Source organism: Cupressus sempervirens, chromosome 3 (assembly GCF_028749045.1).
Source record: "Cupressus sempervirens isolate cs-2001-9-10 chromosome 3, ASM2874904v1, whole genome shotgun sequence".
NCBI classification, from domain to species: Eukaryota; Viridiplantae; Streptophyta; class Pinopsida; order Cupressales; family Cupressaceae; genus Cupressus; species Cupressus sempervirens.
The window spans coordinates 621,650,529-621,668,015 of NC_143120.1; the positions used below are offsets into that span (position 1 = coordinate 621,650,529).

The 17,487-nt window shown below is 34.7% G+C and overlaps 1 protein-coding gene across 4 annotated transcripts in view; it reads left to right on the plus strand.

Annotated features, from left to right (window-relative positions):
• Positions 1 to 828: 828 nt before the first annotated feature.
• The window catches only part of LOC149568201 (Protein prenylyltransferase superfamily protein), a 318,133-nt gene continuing 301,474 nt past the window's right edge, over positions 829 to 17,487 (plus strand). For 3 of the 4 annotated variants that reach the window (XM_089821208.1, XM_089821207.1, XM_089821209.1), the window contains exons 1-2: positions 829 to 964; positions 4,241 to 4,414. In XM_089821208.1, coding sequence (XP_089677334.1) covers positions 4,245 to 4,414 — 170 coding nt within the window. In that variant the 5' untranslated portion in view covers positions 829 to 964; positions 4,241 to 4,244. The remainder of the gene's footprint in view (positions 965 to 4,240; positions 4,415 to 17,487) is intronic. The other variant, XM_089821206.1, reaches the window with a different exon arrangement.

The window sequence follows — 17,487 nt, forward strand, 5'->3', positions numbered from 1 at the left end:
TTAACATATGCCACTATAAATATGCATTTCAAACTAGAGCATATTTTTTTGACAAACTTTGTTAATTGAAAAGAAAAAGACTATTGACTGAATACAATAGACAAACCAAGAAATATAAAAATTTAACCAAAAAATAATTTAAACAACAACAATTTCATTTTAAATCATAATTTAAGTTTTATGAGGAACAAGAAACTATGGTAAAAATATTAGTCTCTAAACAAAATTACTTCTAATATTTTTTTTCTAATTAACCAAAATCACTAAAACCACTTCCTATAAACAAATTAAAAACTAAAAATAATTTATTTATTTTACTTTTTCTAAATAAAATTACTTCTATTCTTTTCTTTCTCATTAACCAAAATCACTAAAACCACTTCTTATAAACACATTAACGACTAAAATCAATTTTATTAAAGCTCATAAAATGATATATAAATTGAATTAGTTGTCAAATTCCATACTATGTCAACGGGCCCTTGTTCTACTGGTGAAGTTGAATGGCTCACAAAGAGCCCACTAGGGATCAAGTCTTGCGGAGTGCAAGGCCCATAGACATCATAAGGGATGAGGCCAAGATCATGCCCCGGGCGAATTAGGCAGCGTGGATGCTCCTCAATCCTTGGCTCTTAGCCGAAGAGGTGTTCAGTATTCAAGCACATGTGGACTCGTATCAGATACCTAAAACTGTTAATGGTGACCTTTGTTGGTTGGTAGCTCGCAAGCTTCATGCCTTGCTGGGCTGCCTCCGAAGAGGTGTTCGCTTGCAGACTTCGTGCCTCGTTGGGCTGCCTCACAGGTCTGAACTCTCCATCAAAAAAAACAAAAATTCCATGCTATAAAATGTCACTTGGGGTCTTTTTAATAGATACTAACTTCATTAAAAAATGCCCTGCTAAACTGCATAGAATGGCATAGGAGCAACAAATGCTTCGAGTGGGCTACATTAAATTCATTTCCAAACAAGAGCTCTGGTGGAGCTTGAGTCCCTGCCTTTTGTCAAAAACAAAAGAGTAGATATGTATGATGGTTAAATCTAGTTATTAAATAGTTAAAAGCATAGTAACACAACACATTCCACTATAGATTATTGAACTTTGTAAGATTATATGATTATTGGTATCAATAAATTCTCTTGATTTATATCATGAAACTATATTGAAAAATATGAAATTTAAAAAATAGAAATTATAAATATAATGAAAAAAATTAGTATAATATTAAAAATAATGTTTTAGAAATAAAAGATTTTAAAAATTACACCATAAATATTTTACAAAGTAACTAAAATGACATTATAAATAAATTCTATAGTAAATTAAATTAGAAGCAATTATTAAAGGGCAATACATAATTCTAAACAAACTAAAAATATTATTGAAATTAAATTTACATGACTTAATTTTTTGAAACTATTGCATTAAGTTTTTATTTATATATAGTACATGTACTTTTGTTTTAAACATCTAATAACAAAAATTAAATTTACAAATTTCATAAACATATCAAATTAAAAAGTTTTCTAATTTTTATTGAAAATTGAAATATGAATAATAATATGTGAATTAAAATCGAATATATAATAATAGTTACATTAATAATATTTTTACAATTTCTTCTAACTTGAATTCAATATTTAAAATTAGTTATCCAATATTATTTGAAAATGATAATGTAAAAGTATTTAAATGTATTTGATTAAGAAATAATTGCATAGTTCCTTTAAATTACGAATTATTATTATTACATACATATAAAAATCAACATTATTAAAACTAAGTAAGTTATTTATTTATATTTTAAAATCTAATCAATTTTGAATTCACTTATTTTAAATTCTTCAAAATATATTTTAATCTTAAAATATACTAAATAATAAATAATATTCTTATCTATTTTAACATTTTTGTATATTATACTAAATACAAGAAAAAATATATTACAAAACTTATCATAAAATAAAACTATATTATTAAATAAAAGGGAAAAGACATTAACATATATCAAAATAATAATTTCTTATGATTCTTTGGGGCTTGATCACGTGGCTATCAATCAATCTTCTATTCCAATATATCAATCAATCTTCTATTCCAATATTTAACTAATAATAATAATATCTTGCACATGGAGCTAGTTGAAAATCAAGAGAACAAGATAAAATTAAATAAAAGTATGGACTTTCTTAACAAAACACTAAATAATATTTAAAATATTTAAAAAGAGTGTTCCGTAGATGATATGATATGATATGATAGATTTTAATGACGTTCACGAGACTAAAGCAGTCTATGGGACCCATGCAATCGCCCTCCCGAGTCAGGAGCCAAACTAGTCAGTGGCAAAGTTTTGGTTAACTTGTCTCTTCTTCTCTGAATTTTGATAATCAACTCCACTGTTCTCTTCACTTGATCTTCCTCAAATAAATAGTTGAAGTCCTTGTTCTGCAGAATCTTTGTATAATTAGATTTGATGTCGTTGTAAGCCAAGCATTCCATGACAAAGTGTTGCTCTGTCTCCACTGTTCCCATATTGCAAAATAAACATGTTCTGTCTGCCCACTCTTCCTTTGGAACTTGCCATCTACCAGTTTCACATCGCAGCTGATGTGAACTAGTTCTAATTTGTGCCATCAACATTTTTGCTTTCCAGTTAATAGGTGCCCTTATATAGGCCTTTTCATCATGACTAGAAGTGGGATTAAATTCTTTAATGTAATAAGATTTTTTCCTCCCTATGTGTCTTGTCCACAGAATATTGCGAAATTTTTCATTGACAAACTTTTTTATTTTTTTAATGTTATCCGGGCAAGCTTGGATGTTGATATCCCATTTTTGCATCCATTTGTCATTTTGTTTCATCCATGTGCTTTTCCGCCTCACAAGTTTTTCCTCTATTACCAACTTGGGCCAACGATGTGTTTCTAGACCTTGGGTTTTCTTTAAATAGCTTAGCATTCGGATCAATGCAACGGCTTCTAATGGAAAGGAACCCATCTCCGCCAAAAGGATTTCATACGGAACTGTGGTCTTGACTTTAAGATTGCATGTGATAAAGTATTTTTGAATTCTTTCTACTTGCCGCCATTTCTGTTTGGACATACTACCGCCCCACACTTCACATCCGTATAGAATAACCGGAGTGACCAGCAAACCAAACAGAGTTTTCATGGTCGTCCAATCCCATAATTCTGCGTTCCTGCACTTGTTTTGTAAAGAGTATAACGTCTTCCAGCCCCCTTGGATTCTTTTCGATCTACAAGTATCCCAGTTGAGTTTGTTATGAAAATCGATGCCCAAGTATTTGTACTCTTCCATAATCTCAAAGGGGCTATTTTCAAACAGAAACTTGTCTTGTATGCCCCTATTCTTCTTTAGTGAGAAGATCATAATTTTGGTTTTGCTAGTGTTAACTTGCATTCCTACATCATGGCAAAAAAATTCTAGTGCTTTCAAGTGCTCTTTCAAACCTTTAGCTGTTCTAGCAAGAATTATGAGATCATCTGCATATAAGAGCAATCTTATCACGAAGTGGGCCAGCTGCACCCCCTCACCATTGGTCTTGTTTATCCACTCTTCTAACTTGTCAATATAAAGCCCGAATAGTGTGGGAGAAAGCGGACACCCTTGCTTAACCCCGATGTTGCTATCAAAATCTTCTGATATCCCTTCTGTCATTCTGATTTTAGCTTTGACCTGCTCATATAATCTGTAAACCGCTGACCTAAGTTCTTTAGGGACATCCAGCTCTACCATTCTATCCCATAGTTTATTACGTGGCACTGTGTCGAAAGCTTTTTTAAAGTCCACGAAACAACAAAAAGCCTCGTTCCCCGGAGTGTCCCAAACTTTCTCTATCAAATGCCTGAGAGTGATGCTAGAAGAAACAAATATGGCGCCAGCGAGACATAACAAGGCAGGAGTCCAATATCGGCAGATGTACAGCAGCTAATACTTTCCGTCGTTCCGTCGTTAAATTCTCTGCTCATTTGCATTAATTGCTGCTTTAGCTCAGCTGTCGTTTCATACAATTTCTTTGTTTTTAATTTTCAAAAATAGCACTTAAAACCTAGAAAATTAGGATTCAACCAATCAAAAATTAAGAATTAATATCCAATAATTACTTTTTTAAATACAACCTATGTAACTTTACACTGCAACATTGGATTAGACAAAAAAAATTAATTGAACAGGTCCACCCGAAAACATTACTTCCCTGCCTTATAAAGGCAGGGACTAATAATGCTCGAAGGCAGCCGGATTTCTGCAGATGAAAACAATTATCAGCTTTCCATGAAGGGAAACCATAATATGGTTGATACGGGATTATTCGAGACAATGGACAACAAAGGAGCAAGAGGCGTCTGTTTATTAACCGAGCTGGAGCTGCTCCTTCACCAAGATCCCCTCATGTATGTCATCTGCCATTGTTTAAACTTACTTCCATTGGCTTCTCAGTCAAATGGATTCCGCAATGTTTCCCATCTTTGACAATCAAAACAAATCATCATCTTTGAATTTTATTAAATGCTTATAATGCGTTTCGATTTGTTCTGCTTGTTGTGTGCGGTAATCATTCACTATCCTGATATCGCAAATTTGATATATTATTGAGACTCTATTTTTGCAGCAACATTCAACTAATTTATGTGTTATAGAAAATTTTCTTTACCAGCTCTCCTATTGAACTCTTCATCCGTTGATAAATTCTCTACAATTGACTATCAGAATTATTTAGCGAAACTTGTTGTAGCTAGTTGGAGTGTCTGTAATTACTGTTTATCACTATCAAAAGGCTTTAGCGTCTTACCCAATGACATGACTCGTTTGGTCTGCTTTCACTGCATTTAGACTCTTATTATTATGTGGTTCTATCATGGCTCTACCGTGGATATTATATTTGAGTCCTTTGCATCAGAGTCTAATTGAGAGGTTGTGAAAATCTTTCAGTCATTCATTCACACTCATATATTGTCGGTTGCATGCAGGCATTTGAAAGATTTCATTAGGTGTTTACATCTGGGTCAACGAATGTTTCGCTCACGTTTGTTGTTAAAACCTAAGATAATACCACACAATAAAAAAACACAAATATATATGGTTCTCCAAGTTGACTACGTCCACGGAAAAGCAGGCACGGGTCTCTTTTTCTAATTGCAGCGAACAAATAATGTTTTTCATAAATACAAGTTCTGCACTCCCCAATTTTATATCTAATCAAAGCAGACGACTTCTTTGAATTGTCAGCTGGAATTTGGAAGGATCAGGCTTCAACCGAACAGTTGTGCCCACGGGGCTGATTGAGCGACGGCAGAGGTTACTACGATGGCAACAGATAGCAAATTACAGCTTGTAGACGCTAATAGTGTGCATCTCTTTATGCCTTTAATGCTAAATGTTTTCCCTTTAATTATTTGCTTTCAATGTTACAAGTACAACAACGTTATCTTCAACAATGAATGTGACATGGCATATTTGTTTTTGAATGCTTCCCGGTAGTCTTGGGGTAGCATAATATGGATATCTACTCTGTACTTGTATTCTTGGGGAAAACGAATTTAGTGCAGGATGTCATAGTTGGCATACTTGCCGTTTACTCTGCGAGTTTCTAAACTCGTGAGTTTTAAAAGAAAACTCGTCCACACGCAGGTCAGTGATATAGGCCAAAAAAGTTGAGTTTTTCAACACCAGTTTTCTATCGTGCGATCAGCATTCCTCATGAGAATGCAATTTTATACCCACTATGCATTTATGTATATCTAAACTCTGCTTGTTTCTCTTGTGTATTCTTTAATGAACTCATTAGATGCATCTTCTCATTGAAATTTGGAAAAAAATGTATTTTGAATTAAATTTTAGTGGTGTTTTAGGCTCCTGAGTTCTCCCGAGTTTAAAAAAAAAAATGGTCGAGTTTTTCCCGAATAAACTTTTAGGGAGTTTGGCGAGTTGTTGCCGAGTCTGAGTTTTCCAACTATGCAGGATGTAATGATGACAATGGATGGAAAATTTAGAGCGTAGAAATGTAATGTACACTCCAAGCTTCACAATGTACTCCAATGCCTTTAAGAGTGAAATTTTTAACTCTCAGAATTTGAATTTCAGAGTTGCTAATCAAAACAGCACGGAGAATGAGAGTGACACAGCATTAAGATATTCCCATATCCTTATCAGTATGGTTGAGGTAACATGACATGGGTAGCTACTAAGTAGTTGTATCCTTCAGAGTGAATGAGTTAGGGCAGGTAAGTTAATTTTTGCCACAAATTTCAGAAGACTATTGGATATGTCATTAACTATGTTATGAGGTTTCACATGATGTCTTTAATATTTTGCTCATATTCGAAGTCTGCATGTAAGTTTGAATTTTAGTGAACCTAAAAACACCATGGAAAATGGGACTTGCATCGCATGAGCATATTCATATCTTCTTTCCAGCATGTTTGAGTTGTCATGATGCCAATACTCAGTAGTGGTGCTCATAGAGGTGAATGAGTGTGTAATGTCCTCTTTCCCTCCATAACCTTCCCAGGAGATCGGTCTGCCTACTCTTCCATTCTGGTAGGCTAATTAGTCAATTTAGTAGGGATGTCTGGCAGCCATGTTTTTTGGTTATGGAGTTTGGCGTGAAAGTTAACATTTCATGTGGTCCCCTTGTGCTAAGTTGCTCATATTATAAAGTCATTATATCAGTCCGTGACTACACCATAAAAGTTATAAGGTTTGTAACTTATTTGAGTATCTCACACCATGTTAATGCTTGGAGTGCCCCCCCTTCATAACGACAATCAAGTTCTTACTTGCATGCTTCTTAATGCTCCAAGCCTTCATGCCGCTAAGAATGCATGATTGGTTTCGCTACTAGGGTAGGGATATGTGGAGAAGAACTTGAAGACAACCCTTTTTTGGTCACTTGTGGCTGTTTGTCTAAAGACGAGACCCCTTTAGACATTGCATATTGGATGCCAACTGATTCACATTTCTGTGGGAAGTTCAGGACAGAACTTCCATTTGCACTTACAAGCATTCAGCTAGAAGATGGAAAGGATTAAATGATTTCTGGTATTCTAAGAAAAGACAAGTCTCATGTTTTGGTTTTATGAGAGTTAGATCAGTATTTGCACTTACAAGCATCCAGCGAGAAGATTGAAACAATTAAATTTTTTCTGGTATTCTAAGAAAAGACGAGTGTCATGTTTTGGTTTTATGAGAGTTAGATCAGTATAGATGTTGTGAACAATCAACCGGAAGCTATTGGGTTGAAGCCCATTCACTGTTTGGGGCTCGAAGAGGGAAGTTAGTGGGTTGTATTTTAATGAACATCAAGTCCCTATAGAGAGTACGCGGAAAATATAATGGTTACCATGAGTCGAATGTTTTGGGCGTCAGAATATCTCTGTAGCGAATAGGCCCGTTTCTGAGCTTGACTTATTGCCACTATACAGTCTTGTGATTATTGCTTATGAAGGATTATTAGGGGGATTCTTAAAGGTGACAGTTATCTAATGCATTATAAGTCACACTTCAGATTGCAGCATTGACAGTCCAAGTGCCATTATCCCATGCCATATTATCTTTTAAATGTTATATGTGTGTCTGGTAATATCTCCATTGAAGAAATCTTGTTGAGTTGAATCAGATTATATTTGATTGCATGCATTTCATTTTGTCTACACACATGTTGGAATATTTGTTTCAATAAACAACTTCTACCGTGGTGTATGAAGTCTCAGACTTGTGCTTAGTAGTGTTCATTTTGCTATGCCTATAATCATTAAACTGCAGGTTTAACTTTAAATACAAAACTGATTCCTTCAACACCATCTTTGAAAAATTCTGATTTATAATCCACTAGGCCATAAATTTAGACAACAGATATCAAATTTTCAGCTCTAAACTGAAGTCGGATATTGCAGTAGCATCAGACCATCGAACTTGACAGCCTGTGAGTTATTTGAAATTCAATTTGACATTACTGCAAAGAGCCACGTAAAGTTTGGAAACCACCACCAGTGCTGGAAGGTAAAACAATTTCAGAACTTATTGGAACTTCTAGATCAGAACAGGTTGGAGAAATGGCAGATGATGGAGATAGAGAAGTAAGAGAAACTCTTAGGGGAATTCAAACAGGGCAAGAATAGGTAGCTAATGTATTGCAGCAGCTTACCGCAGCCATTCAGCAGTTGAATGCAGGCCCAAGGAGACCCTTAAAGCCATCATAGTGAGGGTGGTAGTACAGTTGGATCCCCTTAGGGTGTGAGGGCACCTATATGTACATTTGATAGACCTCGTTTGCTAAATCTTTTGTAAGCCACTAAGCTACAACTTACAAAATGGTGACTTTAGCCAATGGTGTAGTGAGATAAATCTCTTCTCTCAGCAATATGGGAGGGTTCCTTCTTACCGTAGGTGGCTACAACAGAATCAATTCCTCTTTTTTAAGGAATGATTTTATGGTAACAACTACTTGCAAATCAACAAAAGGTACCTTCTGCCACGGTAATACTGGTGGCTTAGTAGTTGACATAAAGCTATTGTTAAGACAATAATTATAACTAAATTTGTTCGATTGATAATAAGAAGCCAAAGTCTCTTAAGATCAAATCCTTTTTGAAGGATAAGTGAGTAAGTAAAAAGGCTCAAAGTCTCTTGCCAACTATCCAAGTTCAAATACTATACTAGAAATTAAAGCACAATGTCTTTAGTCTCTAATACTTGTAGCCACTCTTGAAATATAACAATTCCATTTTTAGAAGCTCAAAGTCTTTACAGAGATGAAACGAAGATAAATCGATCAATGCAACTTAAGGAAACAATGACCAACTTCAAGCCTTAGAACACAAAGTTTGAGAAAACCTACTTCTTTATTCAATTCAAAAAGTTTTGTATCAAAAAGCACAAAGTTTTCAAGTTACAAGCACTTCAGCATAGCCACTTGTATGAAAAAAATATGATTATTTACAATGAGCTCTTTCCTTTATATAGGAAAGAAGAGAGAGAAAGGTGGAGAGAAAACTGGAAACCCTTAACCACCTTGATTTATTCTATTAACAAACTCCTAACTAACTTTGACTAATTCTAAGATGCATGTCTAATGTTGTTGCAACTTGATTACATGAAGCATGTATACAAGTGCATGTTTCTTGTGTTTACAAAGTACATTGCTTCTACATGTAATCTTTCAAAACTATTTCTATCTCTACAAAGCATAAGAAAGAAGTGTTGAACGCACTCAGATTGATCATCACAACATATCCATTAACTTGTCGAATTTGTGCAACAATTCTTGTGAACCGTTGCATCCGATTCTCTTGTGCTTAGTGCTACAACTGATAACTTGCATATGACATTTGCGTTCACTGTAGTAACATTGCTATACTCTTTTATCTTGATTTGGAGATCATGAAGTGAGAATTTGTAACTTGTGAGAGTATCAATCTCTCCAAAATCAAAGTCTTTTGCCCTAAGTTGTAGGCAAATAACTTTCTCAATATTTGTTATGAGAACTCCCTCATCAATGAGTTGTCCATCTTTAGTGATAATTGCACATGTCAGCTGCTGAAAACGATTGCTGATCACGTGATCTTGGTCATGTAAACATTCCACTTCTGCTTCGTGCTCAACCACTAGGCTTTGCAACACCTTCTCCTTGTTGTCCATTAGATGCAAGGTATTATAGTACATCTCTAATAAAGAGAAAATACCATAATCACACAAAACATCTAAATCAACTCCGCTCATAGTCCTCCACACATTCAGGTCCACATCAAGAGATTTAAGTTGTTGATGTTGATCTTGGTCATGTAAACGTTCCACTTCTGCTTCGTGCTCAACCACTAGGCTTTGCAACACCTTCTCTTTGTTGTCCATTAGATACAAGGTATTATAGTACATCTCTATTGAAGAGAAAATACCATAATCACACAAAACATCTAAATCAACTTTGCTCATAGTCCTCCACACATTCAAGTCCACATCAAGAGATTTAAGTTGTTGATGAAACTGTTGATGTTTGGTATCTTCAGTCGGATAAAACTATGGCTATATATAATTATATTTGAGATATAATTACATATAAGATATATGTTTATTACACGAGAGAAACTAATATAATAATGATTATTTTTGTTATTATATTAATTATCAAATTAATGAATAGACATGTCCCATGAATGGACATGTCTCTTCTTATTCTTTGTTTATTATAAATAAGAGGTTGCTTCCATTTGGAACACACATACCAAATATAATGACAGTGCTATTACATTTGCAACAGATCCGAGAAAACAACATGGTATTAGAGCCAAGTTGGAAATGTAATCAAGTGTTTGAAGGCAATATAAGAGTAGAGAATTTACAACAGTCAAATTCATTGGATCGACAATTACAAAAATGAAATTAAGATAACTCAGAGTTAATTGTCTCAGAATGCATCATTCCATTCAAATGCTTCACATGCGTACCTAGTATGTGTGTTGCGTAGCTCAAAATATAGTAGCATCTCGAATTGAAGCAATTTAGTTTAAAGGACATATAGACCACTTTTGAGATGTGTAGAATCCAAAAGCATATTTTTGGCAGGGAATGGAAATGATGGCAGTGAACAACTCCCATCTACTTTCTTTGCTAAATGTTGTTGAAAATCATGCAGAAGCAGGTCCAAGGATCAAAACCGTAAAAAAAAAGTTAAGGACATTTTACTACTTCAAAAGGAGAGAGACCTCGCGCTGCTACAAGGGTTTGTGGCACATTTGCCCGTTTTGCAGACTACCCCATTTTTTGGTTCCGTGTAGAAATATTTGGCCGAATAGTATATCATAATCTTATGCAAAAACAAATTGACGTTTTTTTTATCTGGAAGAGTTTTGGGTTTAGACGTTGAATATATTGTGAATTTATTGAGTGGCTACGTTGCTTACACTCTATTGGCTTTGCTGGGAACAAACTTTGTACTGAAACCCTTAGAAGTTAAATTCAACACTTTTTGAAAGCATTTTATTTAAATCTCTAATTTTGACTTGTACGCTTCCGTGGAATATTTAATTTGACAACATCAATGTTGACCTTGAATTTAGGTTTAGTGAAACTTTGCATTGTGTTGGATTGGTCGAATTGTGCGTATTGCATTCACATTTCAAAAGCAATGGAATGACAAAAGAGCTTGACAATTTAGAAGGTCATGCACTCGATTTGTATTGTTGTATTGGCTATTGAAGAATAATCATTTATGTATATTGAATTTGCATTGAAAAGTGAGAAGGAATGATAAAAGAAGATTTTTGTTACCTTAGTAACCAAAAGCACCTTTAATGTGACATTGGAGGATCAAAATGCATATTGTGGGTGATCAAATGTGACAAATCACCCGATTAGAGAAGTCCACACATGATAAAGGAAAATTGGAGGTAAGTATCAGAAGTATATTATCTTTTGAAATCTTCTTTCACATCATTTTTTTATAGATATGCATATAAATGAGAATTTATAAGGAGAATATCTTAATTTAAGAATGATATTTAATAACTTAAGTATTGCGTTTTGTTTTTGATTATGGAAAACAAGTTTTGATGGGGCCTTGAAACCCTACATAACTAAAAGATTAACATAGATAAAGCGCTTAAAGTATCAACAACATAATAGCCACAGGCTAAACAACAACCCCCCACAAGATAGCAAGATAAAACCAGAAAAAGAAAACAGGGAAGCAGAACAAAAAACAAGGAAAGTCCCAAAGCCAGGAGAACAACTCAGGAAATTTCTCTGAGAATTTCCACAGCACGAATCTCTAGCTCAGACATTCTTTGAGCCGCCTCCTTAAGGTTAGGAAGATCTTTATCAGGTTCTTGGGTGTCCTTTTTCTTTGTGCTGGATCTGGTCCTCTTCCTCAATCCATCCTCAGGAGACTTATCTTTACCACTGTTGGGAGATTGGTCTTCCTCCTTACTAACCCTGTGTTCCTCAATTTTGTTTATCAACACCTTTATGTTGTTATTAGAAGCTTTAAGAATGTTATAGCTTTGCTCAGTGATTTTCTGTAGGGTGCCCTCTGTGCTTTGAACTCTCCTCTTCACTTCCTCCACTCTGTTTTCCATATCCTTTTCCTTCTCGATTTTCCTGTTCTAATTGCTGCAATTGTCCCTCTCCAATCTGCCCACTCTGTATTTAAGCTCCTAGATTTCATGGTAAGTCCATTTTGTGGTTCTATAGCTATTAGTTGCTCTGTTCTTTGCATTATTAAGCACATCCATTTGAGGGTTCTCCTTTGTGATGTCGCTCAAAATAACAAGGGCAGGATCAATAAGCTCCTCCATTTGAATTTTAGCCTCCTTATTCTCCTTAACTAGAGTTTTCATCATCTCTCTCTTGAGCCCCATCCTCAATAGAAATTTTATCAAAATTCCTCCAAACCACATTCTTGTCTTTGCCCAAGATCTTGCAAATGTAATGGCTAGACCCATATTCCTCATACCTCTGCTCATTCTCATTCCCACTCCCCTGATTCTTGTCTTCCTCATCACTATCCTTCCCCTCCTCTTGCCTTTCCTCCTTGGATTCTTTTTCAATACCTTTTCCTGTTTTCAGCCTCCTGAAAGGCTTGCCAATAGAATCCTCCTCTTTGTTGACATGCATCTTAATAGTATTGCATTTTGTTACATATAAATATGTTAAACAATATAAGTCATTGGTATCAATGTGAGTTACTAATATTGTTATTGAAATATAATGAAATTTAAATATAATAATAAAATATTGAACTTATAGGAGAATATGTCATCTAAGGTAAGTCATATATATAGAAATTAAGTACTGTGTTATCTTAATTTTATTATTGAAAATAAAGAGAGATGTTATAATCATTTATGTTGTTAATAATGGGCATGAGTTAAATTACTAATATTTATGTTGACATTCTTATTATAGAACCAAGAGCTATGTGTCTTAATCTTTTCCTCCGAGAATGTTATTGCAAGAAAAATGGAGACTTAGAGGGAGTTTGACACTTCTTTAAAGATAAAGGAACTCAAAAGATTGATGTTAGAGAGACTCTGACACTTCTTCAAAGATAAAGGATCTCAAAAGATTGATGTTTAGAGGGAGTTTGATACATTCGTTTGAAAGAGTGAATAGAAGATATGTTTCAGATGATCTTTGCAGATCTCAATTATATCAAATTTAGAGGGAGTGTGACACTTCATAAAAGACAACTTTGGTTGAGGATCTCTGATTTAAAGGGAGTTTTGAATGTCCTTATGTGTGACTATATGACTTTAATGGGCCTACCCCCTATGTACATCATGAGGAAGTGATGACTTCCAAATGATGTTCACTTGTATTTGTAGAAGTTATTGAAAGGTGATGATATTACAATAACTTGACTTTCTATTATGATGGATATCTTATGATGTCTATGTAGATCATGATAGATTATACCTTGCATGGTAGATGTTTATATGGTAAGCATTATGAGAATGTGTGTGCACATACCTTATAAACATTTTTTTTGAGTATATGGTGAATGTTATGCAAATTGATGTTCTAGAGGCCATTACACAAAGTACGCGGTGAATATCATACATCTTGATGTTCTGGAGGCCATTACTCACAGTATTTGGGGAATATCTTGCATCTTATTCTAGAGGCCACTAGTCAAAGATTATCTGGTGAATATCATATGTTGATATTTTGGAGACCAATACTCAACTGTGATACCAAAATGGTGAATATCATATGTTGATGTTCTATATACCATTACCTTATTGAGTACGTGGTGAATATCAAGTGTTGATACTTTGGAGACCATTACTCAGAGTATTTGGTGAATATCATATGTTGATCTTCTGAAGGCCAATACTCATGATATCAAATGTCATGTCAAAATAGTGGAAATCTTCTAATCAAAGATTTCCTTAACGTGCTATTTTTGAAGATTGCCAGTGGTGTAATATCTGTCTTGTATTTATCCTTCCTAGCTAGGAGGGAGTGTTGATGTTTGGTAGCTTTAGTCGGATAAAACTATGACTATATATAATTATATATGAGATATAATTACATACGAGATATATGTTTATTACATGAGAGAATTATATATATAACTTTGATTTTTTTTTGTTATTAAATTAATTTATCAAATTAACGAATAGACATGTCCCATGAAGGGACATGTCTCTTCTTATTCTTTTCTCGTTATAAATAAGAGGTTGCTTCCATTTGGAACTCACATACCAAATATAATGGTAGTGCTATCACATTTGCAATAGACCTAGGAAAACAACAGAAATAAACCAAGAAGTTCCTTCAACATTGTTGAAATGTCTCTTCCATTTTTGAGTATCTAGAAGGTGCCCCTGATCACATCTAGCCCTTGGGTCACTAGACGATCACACTAGTTGTTGATGGCATTGGCTTTGTTTGCAATTTGCATCACATGTTCTGAAGATTCAACTGTCAAAGTAGAAGTTTTCATCTTCTTGATAATGTCCTATAGTCTGGCATTCTCCGTCTTAAGCCTGCTCTTCCTTTCCCACATGTTATCGTTCTTTTGTGTGAGAACACTAAGAACATCATGTGTATCTTGCTAACAAGCCAGGTGTGATTGTTTATCGAGTTCAATGGTGATGAGCTTGTAATTGCTGGTTCGTAGTAGCTCTGGTGGCTTTTCAACAAGAGGCTCAACTGCTTCTGCGTATTTGGTTTTATCAACACTCACCACGATCCTTGATACTACCTTGGCCTTCTTAGTCTTGGGAACCTTGGCTTTTGCTACCACATTGGAATTCTTAGGTTTACAAATTTAAGAGGATACGATAGAAAGAAGGACAGTTGTGTTATTTGTTGAAGGGTTGAATGTAAAGTTTAAGGAAATTGTGAAAGTCCTAAAACTAAACACTCTAGAGGAGGCAATCAAGATGGCTCATGTTTTGGATACTTCATCCTCTATATGTAGTCCCCTAGGAAACCTTTCAAGAGGTCAAAATAAATTTTGAAATTTGCAAATCAAAACAAAACTACACCTCCTAGGATGGATTTAGAAACCAAAAATAAGTTAAGAGGGGAAAACAAGGTTTCTGTTGGCTAAATTTTTTGTAACTCACTAAGACTACAAATTACAAAATGGAAACTTTAGGCAATGGTGTTGCGAGATAAATCTCTCTTCTTAGCAATAGGGGAAGCTTCCTCTTTACTTTAGGTGGATACAACATAAATCTGATTGAAATTGACGAATGGGCAGTTCTGTGAATCAATTCCTCTTCTTTGAGGAATGATTTTATGTTAAAAACTATTGCTTGCAAATCAACAAAAGGATTCTATTGCTATGTTAATATCAGTGGCTTAGTAGTCAATGCAAGAACAACTTTTATGATAACAATTACAACTTAATTTGTTTGATTGATAATAAGAACCCAAAGTTTCTTACAATTAATCCTTTTTGAATAATAAAACAAATAGCTAACAAGGCTCAAAGTCTTGCCAATTATCCAAATTGAAATAATATACCAGAAATTAAACACAAACTCTTTAATCCTTAGTACTTGAAGCCACTAATAAACTATAAAAATCCTGTTTTAAGAACTTTAAAGTCTTCAAGAAACAAAACCGAACACTCAAATGCTTCACAAACATAGATTATAAAATGGAAAAAATAAATTGATCAATGGAACTTAAGAAAATAATGATCAATTCCAAGCCTCACAACACAAATTTTGAGAAAACCTATTTATTTATTCAATTCAGAAATTTGTATCTAGAAGCATAAACTTTTCAAGTTATAAGCATAACCTTCTTGTATAAAGAAAAAAGATAGATTATTTACAATGATCTCTCTCCTTTATGTAGGAAAAGAAGAGAGAGAAAGGTGGAGAGTAAAGGGGAAACCCTTAACCATCTTGAATTATTCTTTTAACAAATTCCTAACTAACTTTGACTTATTCGAAGTTGCGTGCCTAATGCTGTTGTAACTTTATTATATAAAACATGTACACAAGTGTATGTTTCTAGTATTTACAAAGTTCAACTTCTTTTATGTGCAATCTATCAATACTATTTGTATTTTCAGAAAAGCACGAGAAAGAAGAAAAGAAGTGTCCTTCAACACTTAGAAATATCATCACAACATGTCCATGAATTCACTGAATTTTCACAACAATTCTTGTAGAATTGTCGCATCTGGTTCTCTTGTACTTCGTGCAACAACATATAACTTGTAGATGACATTTGCGTTCTTTGTAGTAACATTTCTACACTCCTTTATCTTATTTTGGAGATCATGAAGTGAGAATCTGTAGCTTGTGAGAGTATCAACTCTCAATCTCCCCAAATCAAAGTCTTCCGCCCCAAGTTATAGGTGAATAACTTCCTCAAACTTTGTTGTGAGAACTCCCTCATATATGAATTCTCCATCTTCAGTGGTGATTGCATATGCCAACTGCTGCAAACCATTGCCGATCACATGCTCTTTGTCTCGTAAACATTTCATTGCCACTCCGCCTTCAACCACTAGGTTGCAACACTTTCTCCTTGATGTCCATTAGATGCAAGGTGTTGTCCATCTCTATTGAAGAGAAAATACCGTTACCACAAAAAAAATCTAAGTCAACTTCACTCATAGTCCTTCACATGTTCAGGTCTACATCAAGAGACTTAAGTTGTTGATGAAATGGACTAAGAAATTCTTTAAACCTTGCTGAAATGTCTCTTCTATGTCTAAGTATCTGGAAGCTATCTTTGATCACATCTATTCCCTAGTTCACTAGATGATCACACCAGTTGTGCACAACCTTGGCTTCTTCGTAATTTGTACCACATGCTCTAAAGATTCAACTATCAAAGAAGAAGCTTTGATCTTTTCGAAGACTTCTTGCAATTTGGTATTCTCTTGAGCTTGTTCTTCCTTTCCCACAACTTATCATTCTTCTGTGTGAGCATATTGAGAACATTATAAGCATCTTGCTAACAGCTAAGCGAGATTGTTTACCAAGCTCAACGGTAGTGAACTTTTAATTACTGGTTTGCATCAATTTTGCTGACTTTTTAACAAGGGGCTCAGTTACTGTTGCATATTTGGTGTTATCAACAGTTACCAAGATCCTTGATACCATCTTAGCCTTCTTTGTCTTGGGAACCTTGGCCTTTGCAACCTAATTGGAATGATGGTCTTGAGGTGCGAGTTCCTCCATCTTCCTCTTTTGAGTAATTATAGTGAGCCTAGGAGAAAGAGTGAAGAGGATCCCATGATAGTAGTAGGAACTGGAGTGGACATGAGATCAACCCGTGCAACTGTAGCTACAATAGGTGGGGCCTCAGGCATAACCACCATTGGAGTTGGACTGCTATGTGTGACCTCTGCCATAAATTGTTCAAATTGTGCTGATGAAGTATCCATCAATACCAAGGAGGGAACTGCAACATTTGGGATAAACTCGGTATATGCATCAAACACGCTTTCAAAGCTATGATATTGCTCCACTGTTAGGACTGTAGGAGCAACCAA